This window comes from Canis lupus, chromosome 4, assembly GCF_003254725.2.
Source record: "Canis lupus dingo isolate Sandy chromosome 4, ASM325472v2, whole genome shotgun sequence".
NCBI lineage: Eukaryota > Metazoa > Chordata > Mammalia > Carnivora > Canidae > Canis > Canis lupus.
In genome coordinates this window covers 4,187,843-4,206,541 of record NC_064246.1, presented here as the reverse complement: position 1 = coordinate 4,206,541, position 18,699 = coordinate 4,187,843, and the positions used below count along the sequence as shown (strand labels likewise).

Here is an 18,699-nt window from a genome sequence, read left to right as displayed (position 1 = left end):
TTCTTTCTTCTCTAGCCTCCAAGGTCCGCATTTTGCAGTTCCCCTGGACTAATGCTTCCTCCCTTTTAACACTGCTAATTCCTACTTAGAGATGCCAATTTCTCTAAGAAGCATTTCCTTATGGCCCTCTCTTCTGTGCTCCCCCCCAAATACTTTCACACCATTTTGTCATCATTGCCTTTCTTCAATCTGTCTCTTCAAAAGCTAAGAGCTCCTGGTAAGGACAGTCTCTGTTCTTTCATCTCTGCATCTAGCAGAAGCGCTGGCATTTAGTAGGAACTTAATGGTCCACTGAATAAACCAGTGAATGAACTCTTTAGCACACTTCTAAAGGTCTGCTATTTTTCTACTATACTTATTTTATATATTATAATGATAGGCCATTTATGTAGTACTACATATTAAAGTGATAATACTACAAAAACGAAAGAAGAAAAAAGTAATCTCTTACACAGAAAATAGCTCAGAAAAGAAACCTATTATAATTTTTAAATAATGTTTTGTTCATAAATGTATAACCTCCTCCAATAAAACTGCATATTTTACTCAGCAAAATAAGTAACAACTTTATAGAACATTCATAAAGTGTGAACAGGTATGGAAATGTATATATTGAAGTTTAAACAGTAGTATTTATCACACGTTAGTAATAAATTACTGTGATTTTCTATTTATTATATCAGAATTAAGCTATATATATCTATAACCAGGGTATAGGAAAAAATCTGAAACTATTATTATCAAATGTTATATGAAAACAAATACTTTTTATATATTAAGTCTTCCAACTTAATGTATTTAAATTGTTCCTGATGAGGATACACAGATATGAAGCAGTTAGATCATGAACTGAAGTCACCCATCTCATTGATACTGGTGCCAAGATTAAAATCTAAGATAACTCTTACTTTTGGGCTGGACAAATTTTCTTTCATAAAACCTGTAAAGTTCTGCATATAAACTTCAACCATGACACCTTTAACCGTTGAAAAGAACATATATTTGCTATTCAAGGAGAGTATTTTTTTCTAAAGAATAGACAGATTAATTTGTCTATATAATAAACCATGACCAAATGGGTTTTATCCCAGGAGTACAAATGATGGTTTCAACATTTAGAAACCATCATGTAATTCACCCACATTAATAGGATAAAAAAAATATGATAGTCTCAATAGATTCAGCAAATGTATTTGACAAAATCCAATATGTATTCAGGATAAACATTTTAATAGGTTGGGAATAGATGAGAACTCCCTCATTCTGATAAAAGAAATCTAAGAAAAACCCAGAGGTATTAACAACATGGTTACTGTGTGGGGAGGAGGAGGAGGAAGGAACCGTAGCTCCTGCCTCATGCCATACACAAACATTATTTTAATGTGTGTCACAGACCTAAAAATAAAAATACTAATTAAAAAGCTTCTAGGAAAAATTCAACACAGGACATATTTGCCACATTGGGATGCAAGATAAGGATTTCCTAGAAAGAATACAAAACACAATATTCACACAAAAAGTCTGCTGTTCTAAAGGCATTGTTAAGAATTGAAAAGGCAAGCCACAAAGAACATACTTGTAATCCAACAAAGACTTGTATCCAGAATACATTTAAAATAAACTGTAACTGGACATTAAGCAAATAACCTGACTTTTAAAATGGGCACAAAACTTAAATAGACGTTCACAATGGAAGATGTACAAATGACCAACGAACACATAAAATAGTGCTCAGCATCATTAGTTTTTAGAGAAATGTAAATTAAAATCAGTGAGATACTACTTCATATTCACTTAGGATGGCTAATAATAAAAAGATTGACAATGTCAAATATCAGAGAAGATGTAGAACACCTAGAATTCTCCTACATTGTTGGTAAGAATGAAAAATGGCACAACCACCTTGAAAAAATAGTTTGGTACTTTCTTATAAACACCTACCCTTTGATACAACAACTGTATGCCTAGATATTTAAACAGGAAAAATGAAAATATATTCACACAAAGACTTTTTAAAGAATGTTCACAGCAGCTTTATTCATAATAGCCAAATGGAAACAAAAGCCAAATGGTTTAACAACAGGTGAACAGTCAAACAAATTGTGATATATCCATACAACAAAATACCGATCAGAAACAAAACATGGTGAGCTACTGATTCACACATAATGGATAGAGCTTTGGGACACAAGAGTACATACCGCATGGTTTCATTTATATGAAATCCTAGAACAAGCAACACTACACTTAGATGTTAGAAATTAGAATTGTGGTTGTGCTGCAGTCGGGAAAGGGGAAGGCTGCCTGAAAAGGGGCGTGAAAACCTTTTTCTAGAGTAGAAATGTTCTAAACTTTGATTGAGGCTGTGGTTACACAGGTGTTTGTAACTGTCAAAACTCATCCAACCATACATTTTACATTTGTGTATTCACTACATGTAAATATATAGCAATAAAAAGTCTGTTTCATTATTTCTACCAAATATCTATTAATAAAGTCCGTGCACAAAAGTGGAAGGGTAGGGGCTTAATTTCCCTCTTGCTCAGAGTACCCAAGAAGTGCTCCTATTCATGAGAAGCACAGATATAGAAGCTGAAGTTCCTCTTGAAATGCACAGCTTTGAATCTACCGTTTTGATTCCACCCTAAGTGATTGAACCTACACAATTAAATTCCCCTTAAAGACCCAAATTATCATCATCCATTTCCTGGTTTATTTTTTTTTAATTTTTATTTATCTATGATAGTCACACAGAGAGAGAGAGAGAGAGGCAGAGACATAGGCAGAGGGAGAAGCAGGCTCCATGCACCGGGAGCCCGATGTGGGATTCGATCCCGGGTCTCCAGGATCGCGCCCTGGGCCAAAGGCAGGCGCTAAACCGCTGCGCCACCCAGGGATCCCCATTTCCTGGTTTAAATAATTAAATGTCAATAAGCCCTATTTTTTAAATGGTTACTTATTTGCTCTCTACTTCTACTATTCATACTATCATTGCTACAGATATTCCAAAAGTGAATGAGGAAGAGGGAATACAAGATATTACAAGATTTTACCCTAGTAAAAAATATTGTTGCAATTATGACTTGAATGATTTTAGTCATTTAATAATATATTTAAGGTATTTCATGACTTAAAAGAAAGTATATAATCTATAGAAACAGAAAGTAGATTAGTGTCTGCTTAGGGCTGAGGGGGATAGGAGGGCTGGGGAATGACAGCTACAGGTCCCTGTTTAAGGTGATGAAAATGTTCTAAAATTGAATATGGTGACAGTTGCACATATCTGTAATTGTGCTAAAACCACTGGGCTGTACATATGAAATGGGTAAATTCTATGATATATGGGTTATATCTTAACATCTACAGCTTTAATTAAAAAAAAACCTACTGAGATTTTGATTAGGACTGCACTGGAATCTATACATCAATTTGGAGGAAACAAGTATCCTTACAATACTGATTTTTCCAACACACAAAAAACTATGTATTTATTTGGATTGTCTTTAGTTCCTCTTAACAATGTTTTATAGAATTATGTACAGAAATATGTACATATTTTATTAGATTTATTCCTGGGTATTTGATATTTCTGATGCTACTTATAGGATATCCTAAAAAAAAGAGCACTGAAATGTAGGTGAAGAAAATGAACAGAGCATGATATGCTTACTAAGTCATCAAAATTCTGAAATAAAAATCACTATACATGATCTAACAAATCACTTTTTCTAAATTTAACATTCATTTATGGAAAAGTCATACATAACATAAAAACTAAATTACATGTAGTCACGCATTTAATAAAGAACATTCATGAAAAGGAGTAACAATACATACTATTTTGGAAAATATTCTGGACAATTTCATGACAGGTGGACACCACGATGAATAAATACTACCTGATATTTATTTGTGAGGTTCTTCAGTGTAGAGTAAAAACAGAGACATTGTTTAATTTTAGTTTCTGTTTTTATCCAATATATGTATTCATTAGCAAAATGCCTTGATAGCAAAGAAATTTCAACATAGTTAAGTTTCTATCTAAAGCCAGTAACATTGGTAAGTGTTGATAAATGTCTGTCGTATTGGTGCTACAGAGACCTTATCATCTTTTCAAGTTAATTGAAATATTATCTAACTACATTAATTAGTCCCCTGAAAACAGACAATATAATTTTTCTTTCATAAAATACATATTTGTTTTTTTACTAAAATGAAGTAAAGACATAAATCATGTTTGGGCTACAAGTTAACCCTGTCTGAGTTAGTTAATGTTCTGCTTCTCAGTTTTTTGTTTTTGTTTTTTTTTTTAAAGATTTTATTTATTTATTTATGAGAGACACAGAGAGAGAAGGCAGAGACACAGGCAGAGTGAGAAGCAGGCTCCGTGCAGGGAGCTTGACGTGGGACTGGATCCCGGGTCCCCAGGATCACACCCACCCAGGGCTGAGCCACCCAGGCTGCCCTGCATCTCAGTTTTCATCCAAAAAAGAAGGTTGGATGGCATCTCTATTTCCCAACTAACTTTAGAATTCTGTTAATTCTGTAATAAGGAAACAGCAAAATACTTTCTGTTCAGACCATATTTTAAGCACACACAATGAGGTATAAAAAACTGGATGTATACAAGCTAAAGGACCCAATAATTATTGGTTTAAGGATTCTCTACTTTCACCCCAGAATTAGTAAGCTCTTTAAATATAATTACACTAAACCTTTCAAAAGCATACCCGACACTTCTTGAAAGTGCAAATGTTTTTCTGAATCATAATCTTATATCTCTATTAATAATCATAGTTATCTCATACTGATATTAGGATAAAAAACATAATATATATGAAATAATTTTAGAAGAAAAGCCATTTAAAATCCTAAGACATTCCAGACATTTTGAAAAGTATTCAAATAAACAGAATGTTCATAAATGGGTTTACTTTTCCTTATTGGAGTGATGTGAGAGATAGGACTTTATCTCAAAGAGACTCTCAGAAACTACGCAACCCAGAAATTATGCATCCGTAATCAACTATAATATACTGATAAAAAAATTATTTGATATGAAAATGTTACCTGATCAATGATAGAATTTAGCTTGGTAAGTAATAGAAATCCTCGACCATGGACAAGGTATTGTCCAAGGGTAGCCATGTGTGTCTCCTCCTCTTCTTCCTCCCTGGCCTCCACCCTCTGGACCACTGCATTGCAAAGCCGGTTGACATCCGTCAGAAATTCACGTGCCAATGAGTTACTGTCGATGCTCATGACCGAGCTATAAAATAAATATTGCAAAAAAAGATTAGAGAAATGAAAACTTATGTTTATTTTTTTTATTTTTATTTTTTTGAAAATTTATGTTTAAAACTAAGTGTCTTGAAGGCTGTTTGTTTTTAATCAAAGACTGACTTTAAATTATTGATCACTGGTATTTAACGCTATAATATTTTCAGACATAGTTCTGATCCAGTTAGGTGCTCCTTAAATATTCTTACATGGCAGAAATTACTCCTGAGTGTGGTACTCCCTGAGCATAACCAAGAACAGGGAGTGAAAGTACCTAGATATAAGATACACTAGTGAGTGGTGGCAGTTAAGGTAGATCTTGACCTTCTTAAATAGCCTCATCATAGAATAAAAATAAACCCATTACTTATAAAATATTCTTGGTCTATATGATTTATAAATATGAATGATCTTTTAAAAATATACACTCTTTCTGGAACTGACAATCAGTGAGTGGTACACCATCCCCCACAACAACCAGAGTTCAGTTAATGGAGAGAAAAGGGATTTACCCGTTAGGTAAATAAAAATTGAAGAATTCCAGCAGCTGAAGTTACATCACTTCATTTCTTACTGTACATTTAAATCAAAGGGCAATGTGACGTTTTAGGATCAAGGAAAGTAATGAGATAAAGCAGACAGAAGAGAGGAAAAACGTCAATATAAAGAAAAAAGTGTAACTATTTAGAAAGGAAAAATCATGAACAATAAAATTCCCAAAGAATTTCATCTTAGGGCTAAAAGTAATTTTGAAACACCCAGCATTAAAATTTTTAACTTGGAGAGATTAAATTAAGATATACATTGTGGAGTCAGTCTTTCTTCATCCACTTTGGCGAGGGGGGTGCTACTTCCTCCCCCCTGCTGAGAAGGCAGTGGACCATAGGACTGTGCCTATTGCCAGGGAGCAAGGTCAGCCTCTGAGCCCTAATCAACTGAAGCACACCTGATTTAGGAGCAGACAACAAACATCTGGCTGCCAGATGTGACTTGTATGATGCAGCTTGCAAAGAGGCATCTGGCCAATCAGGCTCTTTGTGCTTCATGGGAATTTGAATTAAGGGACATAGTTGATGAGCCAAAAAGTCACTAGAGAGATGGCCTTCGTAGTCATTATGAGGTAGTTAAGACTCAAAAGCCAACTGGGTGAAAATGAACCACTAGGATGCAAAGGGAAGCAGATAAACATGAAAGGGAGAGACGAAAGAAATTTCTAATACTACTTTTGTTCCTATTCATTCTTGGACCTGATGGTTTAGACCTGGATTCCATCAGAATGCTAGGTATTATTACCATAACAATCCCCTCTGTAACATAACAAAGATCATTACTTTTAATACTGTTGGATCACTAGGAAAAAACATAAAAAATAAAAGTTACATTACTCATTATCCCAAAATGTAGCAATATCCTCTCTTATATAAATATTGGCCCTTTGTAAAGTTTTCATAAGGTAAAATTGTTCAATAAATCAAATAATTTAAAATTACAATAAAACTAAGTATATATTATAATATTTACATAATATATAAACTTATTTATATTCAAGCTATTGTTATCCAATTTTATTTACTTATTTCACCTAATTTGTCACTGATTTTAAGGTACATAATTATTTAGTGTACCATTAAAACAAATAACTGCTGGGATCCCTGGGTGGCGCAGCGGTTTGGCGCCTGCCTTTGGCTCAGGGCACGATCCTGGAGACCCGGGATCGAATCCCACATCGGGCTCCTGGTGCATGGAGCCTGCTTCTCCCTCTGCCTGTGTCTCTGCCTCTCTCTCTCTCTCTGTGACTATCATAAATAAATAAAAATTAAAAAAAAAAAAACAAATAACTGCCAGTTAAAGTATAACACAATACCTTCTTATCACTTAGAATGTTTCATACAATATTATCTTGTAGGCCATTAAGACCCACCCACCATGCACCATTTTTTAAGAGTGCTACACTATTACTGTTCCTGGGATTTCTTCCAAAGATACTGCCATCATTCTGTAAGTTTTGATGCTGGAACTTTCCTGATCTTACCAGACAGATCAGCAGGAAGTTTCCCAAACTGGAAATAGTTTAAACTTGGAAACATTTAAAACTCATCAGGTATAGTCCCTATGATGCATATAACTCAACTGAAATGCTGATATGAACAGCCATGACCAAGTCCCCTCATGAGGAACAACAGCTCCCTTACCGAGGGCAGCCTGCTGCCAGTGCTAACTAGACAACATTCATTACAAGGCACACTGCAACTTTAGCAATATTAAAGACGTGAGAAACTTAAAAATTGTGCTTATAATTAGTGCCTATTTTCCAGAAATTAAAATAATGAAAATTAACATGAATATTTAGGCATGACAATTACTGAGGAAATCATTTCAATCCCACTTCCTAAAAGCACCAGATGCCAGGTTGGCATAAAATATTATAAAATATGCAGAAATATATGTTATTCCTGATTTTTAAATGTACATAAGACACAGACACAGTTACACAAATAAATAGGGTATTATATATATAAATGATCTATTACCTGTTTTGATTCATATAGCTATTTTGGAAATCTTTTCACATGAGCTCTCTCTTACTCTTTTTGCTACCTTCCTGGTGTCCTGCTGCATGTATATATAACATGTTTTTCATTATATAGATGTACTATTAACTATGCAGCCAATCTCTCATTGAATATTTAGGCTATTTCTAGTTTTTGTTATCATAAACAGAACTGCAAAGAACATCCTTACACTACTTGCACATTTATCCTCTATGTCCTTGTGGTAGAAACTGTTACTTCATATAATAAGTTTTACACATTTCTTGTTAGGTTTCCCCCAGAGTGTTTTGTAGTTTTTGCTGTTATTTTGAATGGGATTTTGTTTCCATTATATAATCAAATTAGGATAGAAAGCTGGTATGTAGGAGGCAAATAAGTAGTAGGTTTATTTTGATATAGTAAGCATATATCCAAGCTCCTTACTGAAATCTCATTTTTTTGAAATTTCCAGATATAAAACCCTATCATCTACAAATAACGAAAATTTTATTATCCACACACTTTCAATATTCACACACTTTCCACTCTTCTAACTATTAGCACTAACAGAACAACATTGGTAGGGGTGAGGGGGATACTTTTGCCTTGCACATTAAGAAAATATTCATTTTTTTCCTGCTCATCTAATAGTAATGTTGAATTTCACTGAATGCCTTTCAGCCACTTTGAATGTCAACTGAAAAGATGATTGTATAGTATTTTTTAAAGATTTTAAAAAATATTTCAAATATTCAGAAAAGTACAAAGAATGTTTAACATGAAGTTATAGCCAATACTCAGATTTGGCAAGTCTTAACATTATGCTGTGTTCAGATCTGAGAGAGAGAGAGAGAGAGAGAGAGAGTGTGTATGTGTGTGTGTGCAAAGAAATCAAACCTTACAGTACAGGAAAGCCACACCCCACCCCACTTCTTCTCTTTAGTTGGTGTTTATCATTTCTATACATGTTTTTATAATTTTTTGTTTATAGTCATAAAAATATTGTGTTGTTTTAACTATTTTAAAAATGTATATAAATAGTATGCTATATGTATCCTTTTATAACTTTATTTTTCATCTCAACATAATGTTTGTTTCTTTAAACCATTATGTAATATGCCATTGTATGAATATGCCACATTTACATATCCATCTCTACTAATGGAAAGTTTAGTTGTTTGTACTTTGGGTTTTAATTATGTTACATAATTATATAGTTTCAAAGGATTAGACTGAAACAAGTATTTTGACTGCTTAAATCTATTACATTAAATACTTACCAATCTCTCAACACTTTTGTAACATTGAGTCTTTATAATTTGAGCTCATGAATCAGATGAAATAAATATTCTTAGAATAAAGCTTCACCTATTTAAAAATAGAAAAATATATTAATGGCAACAGTGAAACAAATAATTTTAATAAAGTTCTGACACAAAAACTTATGGCCAGTCTTCATATTTCATGTAAGAGAAGCCAACTAAGTTTTTGAACCTCAAGGACACACTAAGAAATTTCTATTGCTCCAAGAATGGAATCTTGAGACAGGAAGTGTTGGAACATACTTGATCTGAACGAGGCAGCTTGATCACAGCAAACCTATTCCTCCTCTCCTCCCAACTCCTTACAACCTCCAGGTAAATCACCAGTTAACTATAAAGAAAGGAGAATCAGACCAGTTAACAGTCTCCTTAACACTGAATCCTGGAGGCAGTGGAATACCACCTACACACTTGGGTAGCCAAGTCATTACTCTCCTGTAAAAGTGAAAGGTATTTGAGGATATAGGAAAACTCAGAAAAATACTAAAACCAAACAATGAATAAACTACCACCAAATTTCATATCCTTGTTGAAGTTTTAAAAATGAATTAACCTTTTGTGTACAATACAATGAAGGCTATTTCTGAATACTAAAGGATAAATTCCTACTTCTGGGCTAGCAACAAATGCTTCTGTTGAGTTACCTGTTTTCCCCTTCTCTGTAGTTGTGACTAAGCAGAGGCATAGAAAATATTTCCTTATTACAAATACAAGGCAGCCATGAATGTTTATTTCAAAACAAGTTTTTAAATCAGCATTATCTTTGATTCCTTCAAAATGCCCAAGTCTAGAGAACTTTCTTGAATTCCCTTCAGCTTGGTAAATAGTACTTGTACCACATTATTCTGGGCACTTCAGGATAAAGGAGGCAGGAAATGGGATTAGCTGCTGTTAAGACCACACAAGGCTTTTCGTGATGCAAGAAAAACATCTCTCCCCAGACTAGCAGCTCCATTGGGCACACACCTATCCAAGCCCAGGCTAGATTTCAGTCCTCTTACCCCACTCCAAGCACCGTCAGCCAGTGCTTCTGCTGCCCAACCAAATGAAAAAAGAATGAAGTCTCAATATACTCTCCAAACCTGCTCCTGCTGCATCCTCAGCTAATAAAAATCAACCATATATTTTCAAGTCTAGAAGGACAGAAGGGGAAACTATCAACCAAATTATGAGCATAAAGATGGTATTTGACTAATTGCTGTGACTCCTACTACCCTCTAATTTGGACTACCAGAGGTACAGCTGTCCACCTTGAAATGCTACAGTGATTCATTCCAGCATGGTCATTACAAGTGGAAGCTGACAGACAACTGGATCCAACTGTTTTTCTCTGTTATCAGGGGACATTTCTAGGGTATGCAGCGGGATTTACCTAATGCTTTTAAACCAGGATGGCTTCTTTATCTGTATTTTGCATAGCCCAGCTTAGATGTCCATGGAGTTTCACTCTATCCAAGATTGTAATTCTATCAGCCAGCACAGTCAGTTCTGACCTCCTTTATACTGCCACCACCCTTGATAAACAGAGCTACATTCCAACTTTTATCAACCTGTATTATGCTGGGTATCCATGAAGTTTGCAAATATAGTTTAAAAAAACAGACTGAAGATGTCCTTGGGGCATTATATGTATTTGTCTCTGTTTCTAAACTACATAAACACCCTATAGTTACTTATGACTGTCTTCTCTAACCCTATGTCATGAATTCCTTAAGAACAGGGACCCTGTCTTATTACTTTTTCTATTTTATAGCTAAAATGCTAAATTTAAAAATCATCATTATCATATTCAACTTCCAGTGCAACTATTATAATGTCATAATAAATAAAACTTACTCGCAATATTACAAGAATTTTTGTGTTCTTAAAATAAATGAAAAGCATAATAATAAATGATCATACAAATAAAATAATCATATAAACAATCTCAGGAAAATAATAAGTTTTTCTAATACAGTGACCAGTAAAGTATAACATAGGAATGGCCAAAACAAAAAGCAAAAAGCTGAGAGTGTGTTAGCTACACCTCTTAGTTTTATTTCATCAGAAATTTCATTAATATGGCATTTAATTCAAAAAACATTTATTGAATATTTATTATCTAGCTACTATCTATTATCTAGCTACCGGCTACTATTTTTGGCACTGGGAATAGAGCAAAAACAAAATCCCTACCCTTATGGATTCCAGTGAGGTAGAGACAGATGAAAAACAAACATATTGTAATGTCAGGCAGTGCTACATGCTATAAAAAATAAAACAGAATAAGGATACAGAGTGACAGGAATGCTACTTCAGATAGGGTGACAAGGATTCTAAAGAGGAGGTATCTGAGCAGAAACCTGAATGAAGTATGAAAATGGGTCACATGAGCATCTGGGAAAAGTGTTCCAAGGCTTTGAGATTAGTTTATGATATTGAGTGCAAAAGAAGTTAAAGAGTATTACAGAGTGAGAAAAGACACTCATTCACACTGGCCAGGTTCTGAAGTAAGATGTGGAAAGATTAAATAGAAGTGTCCCCCACCGGAACTGTTTCTCCCTAAGAATGGCCTCCCACCCCAGAGAATCCATAAGGTTTTTTAAGCCTGTGTGAAGAGCAGTGCTGTTTAGTGACAGACAAGACTGACAGAGGGAGCAGGATGAGAGGGAAAATCAAGTTCAATGTTAGCTATGGTAACTTTGACAGGTAGTGTGGAAACCAAGCAAAGGACATGCAGTAAATACCTGGATGAGCCAAACTGGAGTTCAGGCGGGGAGGCTGGAACTGGTGAATCAATTTGAGAGTTATCAGTATCTAGATGTATTTTAACAGGACTAGGTGGATGAAATAACCCAGAGCAGTACTGTCCAACAGAACTTTCTACAATGACAGGGCTGTGGCTAGTGGCTACTGTACTGATCAGTGGAAACCTATAGAATGCATGCAAATGAAGCTGAGAAGAGACTCTAGGACTGAGCCCTGGGGTTAGCCATCCTGAGTAAGAGGGAGGGGGAAGATCCAGTACAGGAGACAGAGAAGGAGCAGCAAGTAGGCAGGAGAAAAATCAGAAAATTGGTGCCTCCCAAAAGCCCGGTAAAAAAATCTTGAAACAGTTAAGACTGACCAACTGTGTCAAATATGGCAGAAAGGTTGAGTAAGATAAAGACTGGGAACCCACCACTGGATTTAGCAACAGGGAAGTTACTGACAACATTGTCAAAGAGTAGTCTCAGTGGAGTGGCAAAGGGGATGAGGAAGCGGAGGCAAGGAGCTTAAGACAACTCTTTTGGGAAGTTGTTCTGCCATAAAGGGTGGCAAGGAGGTGGGGGTAGCTGAAGAGAACATGGGATGGGGGAGGTGGTGCGTTTTTTCTTTTTCTTTTTCTTTTTATAAGTGATGTTATAGCATATTTGTAAGCTACTATTATAGCATGTTTATATAACATCTTTCTCCAATGGAGAAAGGAAAATAGATGAAAAACTAGAACGAGAGGAGGTAACTGCAGGAGCAGTGAGCAGGCAGTAGGAAGAGGATGTAATGCACGAGTACTAGGAACACTCACAGTTCATGTAATGGAACAGAAAGGATGACAGAACACATAAGCACACACACAGGAAGGTCAGTATATCTGGCTGTAGATGGACCAAGATTTGGACCAAGATTTGGGTGCATCTCTTTTCTTGGTGAAATAAATGCAAGGTTGCCAGGGGGAGAGTAAGGAGTAGGAGGCGGTGTTAACTGATGAGTGGAACAGGGTCAAAAACAGCTACCTGGAAGAGACTTCCCAGGAGGCTGCCATTAGTAATTGAGATTGAGTTTCAGCTGTTCAATCCCTGGACCTGTACTACAGTCCAATTCCCAACATGTCCGTAAGCATGGAATGACAGAATGGATGATGTCAAATAGATGTCTAGATATATTAGAGACACAGCATTCTCCCCATCTGTGCATGCAGTGTCCCCGCCAAAGGTGGAAACTGGGTTATCTGGAATGAATTATTTTTACAAAACTCTTGTAACTGGTGGAAGGGGAGAGGGTGGGGGTGAGTGGGTGACGGGCACTGAGGGGGACACTTGACGGGATGAGCACTGGTGTTATTCTGTATGTTAGTAAATTGAGCACCAATAAAAAATTAATTTATTAAAAAAAATAAAAATGAAAAAATAAAACAAAACAAAACTCTTGTAACTCTTACTGCTCATCTTTCCCTTCTGTAAATATTTGAGAATCTTTTAAATCGATCTCTAGAATCTTTTGTGGAAGTAACATCAAGCTCACTAAAGTCTATGGGATCTATGTTGTTCTTTTATAATTTTTTGGAACTTTAGTTCTCCACGTCTTCCGGTAGCGTTCAAATTCCCCAGAGTTGCTCAAAGATTACCACCTCATCAACGACATTAACACATTTTCACAGAATCTGAACCTGAGGTGTGAACACATTTAGAGCAGCCAGAGGTTCTGGTACAATTTCCTCTCTAATTGTGCGTGGGCTTAAATTTTCTATTATTATTCTTACATGTAGCTTTATTAATTTGTGTGGAGATCATTCTTCATGTCAGAGAAGTTGGAAACAATACAGAAGCTGGGAAGTTTCATTTACTCTGTATCCAATTATAGGGTCAGGTTTTTTTTTTTAATTTTTAAATTTGAGTATAGTTGACACACAATGTTACATTAGTTTCAGATGTAAAACATAGTGATTCAACTTCTCTATACTAAGCCATACTCACCACAAGTGTGGCTACCATCTGGGGTCCAGTTTGTTAAAAACAAAAATCTATTATTTGCTTGCTGTTTTCATCTCTCTATATAAGTTGTAAACGGTCAGCCTTAACCTTTTTCAAAACCTTGGCTCATTATTCTCTTTGGGTGTATTCCTCTTTTATATGAGATATCTGTATGTACATCTATATATTTTTGTTCCATGTCCTTCTTTCCTTCTTCTGCACATATTATTTTAAAATATGAGTTCAACTGGACACATTGCCTCACTCTTTTCTTCACATACTATTTCCAACTGTTCAATAAAACTCTACCTATGGCCATCTTATCTGCACTTTCCCTTCTGGAGACTATATGCATGGCATCCTATCTACCCTTATTTTAAGATTTAGGAACTCTGTCTTTCTAATTCTCTATATTCCAGGTTTCCTCCACATTCCTCTTCCTGTTTCTTATTTATTCATTTAACTACCATTTACTAAAACACTCACTCTGTTTTAGGAACTAAGAATACAAAATGTGAAAATAATTTTAGTCTCTGCCTCAAGAAGGTTCCATTATGGTGGCAAAAGCAAACCAATACACAGGTGTTGTGTACTGATAAGGGACACTGAATCCAACCTGAGTGGTCAGGGAAGCTTCATGAAGGATGTGATATTTCAGTAAAAGCTGAAAATACAAAGGAAGAGAGAAAAGGGGAGAAGAAAAGCATACAGACACAAAGAGAAGCTCAAGTCAAGCCCCTGACAGAATTATGATACATTTGGTATCAAAATGCAAAATGAAAAAAAAAATAAAAAAAAATTTAAAAAAAATGCAAAATGAGAAGCAGGAAAATGATGGAGAGAGTAGTGACCAAGGATAAATAAAAGGACCCCCTGGTGGCCTGAGAGCTCAGCAGAGGTTGAAAGCCATGAATTTCAGATAGTATAACTCTTCTCAGATGTTTGAGATTCTCCAGCAGGGCTCAGCTGCTTGGATCTAGTAGATAAGGCAGATTGTATCACTGATGTAAAAATGGGAGTTTTGGTGGGAGGAAGAAGTTTAAGTGAAAGAGAATTAAGGTACAAGTGAGAGAACAATCCATATGGTCAAAACTAGGATACAAATTGGCTAGGAAAGAGAAATAGGCTAGGCAGATGTTGATATACAAGTTGAAATACAGGCAGGCAATCAATCTCTCTGAGACTGAAGAATAAAAATGAGGGAATATTAAAAAGAAAAAACCATGAGGAAATGAAGGATATTAGAATTTTTAGATTTCTTCTGAAAGAGGATGTGGCACAACTATTTTTTGAATTTGTTAAATGAATGATATGGTTTTCTCTCAGGATTCCCATTATGTTCACTTGTCTAATTAAGCCCTCATAGTCAAATTTAGTCTCAGAGTTATCAGCTCCCCTCCTTATTTCCTTAACCTTTGTAAAATGAAATGGTCAATAAAATTAGTCAATAGCAGCACTGCTTTTACTGAGTAAGACTCCCCACAGACATTTGGATAGTTGACTATGTATCTTAGCTCTATTCTGATTCTGTGATTAATTGCCACAACCTATTATCCAAAGGAGCACACAATTAAGCTATCACCCTTAGTCTTGTGGATTTTGACATAGTTATTTTATACACACAGTATAAAACTACTACACTCTCCCCCTATGCCAAGTCATCCCTTCATATATTTTCCAGTTTTAGGCATTTTTAAATACCTTGTCATTTCTGTGTCTTAATCAGTGCTACCAATAACATTACATTGACCATTGAAAATAAAATCTCAAGCTCAACAACACAACAAAGAGGGCTCCCTACGGGGTTGCCTGGGTGGCTCAGTAGGTTAAGCTTCTGCCTTTGGCTCAGGTCATGATCCCAGGGTCCTAAGATAAAGCTTCAGGCATCAGGCTCCCTGCTCAGTAGGAAGCCTGCTTCTCCCTCTCTGTCTTCCCCTCCCCCTGCTTATGCTCTCTCTCTCTCTCTCTTAAATAAATAAAATCTTAAAATAAAAAAGGGAGGGACTCCCTATGTCACCAGGTTTCCTCCCCAAGAACTATCAAGTCACTCACTCATTCATTCATAAATTCAACCAAAATTTATTACTTATTCAATAAATATTTCAATAAATATTCACTAATATATTTATTCATTCTCTTTTTCTAAGTTTTGAATCTGTTGTGAATAGTCAAACAGGCAGCATTGTGACAGTGGTGAAAATAAAGGCAGAAGAGTGCGAATGTAGCAATTACTAGCCGCCACACAAAGCTATGTGATGTCTGGCTTCCTTTTCCATGAAACATCTATCCCACAGAGTTACTATGTGGATCTTCAAAGATTATATAACATTAGTAAACATTCTTGATAAATATAGTTCCTTTGAAGTGCTCAGCACTAGGTGACAGCAGAGAGTGCCATCTGGAGGAAGAAAGAGATCATTACAACCTTCCCCCAGAGCAGTATGGAAATGTCAATGTTTGGCTTTATGACTACATAGTTTCCAAGGAAGCTCTGAAAATAAAAGTAGGGAGTACCTGTATATTTTGTCTTTTCCCTGTCTTGTGACTTCTAAAGAAAAGGAGAAGAGGAAAGACAATGAGAAAGTTAATAATAATGAACTATTTACTCTTATAGCCTAATTAGAAATCATACATTTTCTTCATAAAATGATAGTTATCTGAAGGGCTCATTTCCTAACTTTCACCAAGTGTCCAAAATCCTGATAAATTCATTTAAAAAATAATATTAGGGTACTTACATCTAAATTTCTTAATTAAAATAATATTAGAGAAATTACCACTGGAAAAATATGTTTTAGAAATGTATTATGTACCAAAAAAGAGGAGACCACTATCAACTGCAGGATTATTGTGAGGATCAAACACAATACTACACAGAATAATAAATATTCAATGAATTCTTTTGAATCAGAACCTGTGGTGATTTAAAGCAGCCTTCTTGAAAATAAGGGTTGGTCATTATGGACTACTTATTATGCTAAATCCCATCTTCTCCAGAGTTCAGTATATATGGAATATAGACTGATTAATGAACTTTCCCAAAGATCTCATATATTCTTTGCAACACATCACTAAAAATTAAAAACCCTTAGAGAAAAACAATGATAACACTATGCCACTTCATGAGTAACATAAATAAAGGTATCAATGTTAGAATCATACATTCTCACAATGGCAGAAACTTTAGACATCATACTCTCCAACCCTACATTCTACAGGTGACAAAAACTGAAGCCCACAGGTCCATGGTCCCATGGTTAGGTCCCACAACAGTTGTCTTAGGAGTTACAGGATATTTTTAGAGCTAATTAACTAGAACTAAAATAGCCAAGTTTAGAAGACACAGCCTTTCTTCTGTTAGGTCAATTAAAAATTAGACAATGGACAAAGAAGTTTCCTTAACACTAAATACTATCTCTAAATGTTACCCAGAACCTTTACTGAAGTCTACTAGATTGCAATGTGTTCACCTGGAAACAAGCTTCAAAAACCTCTATAGGGGGATCCCTGGGTGGCGCAGCGGTTTGGCACCTGCCTTTGGCCCAGGACGCGATGCGATCCTGGAGACCCGGGATCGAATCCCACGTCAGGCTCCCGGTGCATGGAGCCTGCTTCTCCCTCTGCCTGTGTCTCTGCCTCTCTCTCTCTCTCTCTCTCTCTCTCTGTGACTATCATAAATAAATAAAAATTAAAAAAAAAAAAAAAAAAAACCTCTATAGGGACGCCTGGGTGGTTCAGCAGTTAAGAGTCTGCCTTTGGCTCAGGGTGTGATCCTTGGGTCCTGGGATTGAGTCCCACATTGAGCCTGCTTCTCCCTCTGCCTATGTCTCTGCCTCTCTCTGTGTCTCTCATGAATAAATAAATAAAAATTAAAAAAAAAAAAAAAACCTCTCTACAAACTTTCGCTTGTTGCACTAAGTGCAACTTAGTAATCCTGCCTCTCTGTCCTATGCTGTTTCACTCCTCCAGGCAAATATCCCTCCACCCCAAACTTCTCAGGGTATTCTATAGCTTCATGTTATCTTTCTCTATGTGTTTCCACATTTCTCATTTATATCAAGAAGTAAGCAAACAAAGACAAAACAGAAAACAAAAAACTCTGCTCCTCCTAGAAAGAAGTATTTACATTTTAACAAGAAGTAATACCTTCAGTTCTAACTGGAATTACAACAAAAGAGGGGTAGAAGTTGGCTCTGATGTAGATGTTCCATATTAAAAATGTAGGGCTATAATAATCCTTAACCAGTAAACATGGGGGATGGGGAACAATTGAACTGTTCTTACTTTTATTTGGTATTATGCCTTTAGGCTAAGTTAAAGTACAAAAATGTGCTGAATGAAATATTTTCAATTTATGTAGAATTGTATGGGCTATAAAGAAAATAATACAATAAAGAGGGCAGTGGTTTGGGGGCAAAGGGTGGAAATCTAAGAAAGCAGTGGCCCCAGAAAAGTGAACATACTGTTTTTTCCATATTTCGAGGATTGACAAACAATACCACCTGCTTCCCTTCCCTTCCCTAAGCTCACATCTTGGTTACCACTCTCCATCTTGCCTGCCTGGACACCTGTGACTGGCCTACAGAGAAGTCATCATGGCTCCTCATTTGACAAAGCTGGCCCAGCCACGTGTGGCAAGGCAGAATTGGGTCTCCTTTATTAAAACAAAACAAAACAAAACTGTTTTGCCTAACACAGTGCCACAAAAGTAAGAGCTCAAAAAATCAACACCAATCCACTTAATGCTAACTTTGATAGAAAACACTCTAATATTCAAATTCCTGCAGGAAATCTTCCTGCAGCTAAACCTCTGAGAAATAAATAGCCACATTTACAAAAGCCTTTTTCTGTTCCTTA

At 35.8% G+C, this 18,699-nt stretch overlaps 1 protein-coding gene across 1 annotated transcript in view; it reads right to left on the bottom strand.

Moving 5' to 3' along the window:
* LYST (lysosomal trafficking regulator) overlaps window positions 1–18,699 on the bottom strand; it is a 189,329-nt gene that overhangs the window by 156,719 nt on the left and 13,911 nt on the right. The window contains exons 2-3 of the mRNA XM_025448651.3: window positions 9,092–9,179; window positions 5,071–5,269 (exon numbers count right to left, since the gene is read on the bottom strand). Coding sequence (XP_025304436.1) covers window positions 5,071–5,262 — 192 coding nt within the window. The 5' untranslated portion in view covers window positions 5,263–5,269; window positions 9,092–9,179. The remainder of the gene's footprint in view (window positions 1–5,070; window positions 5,270–9,091; window positions 9,180–18,699) is intronic.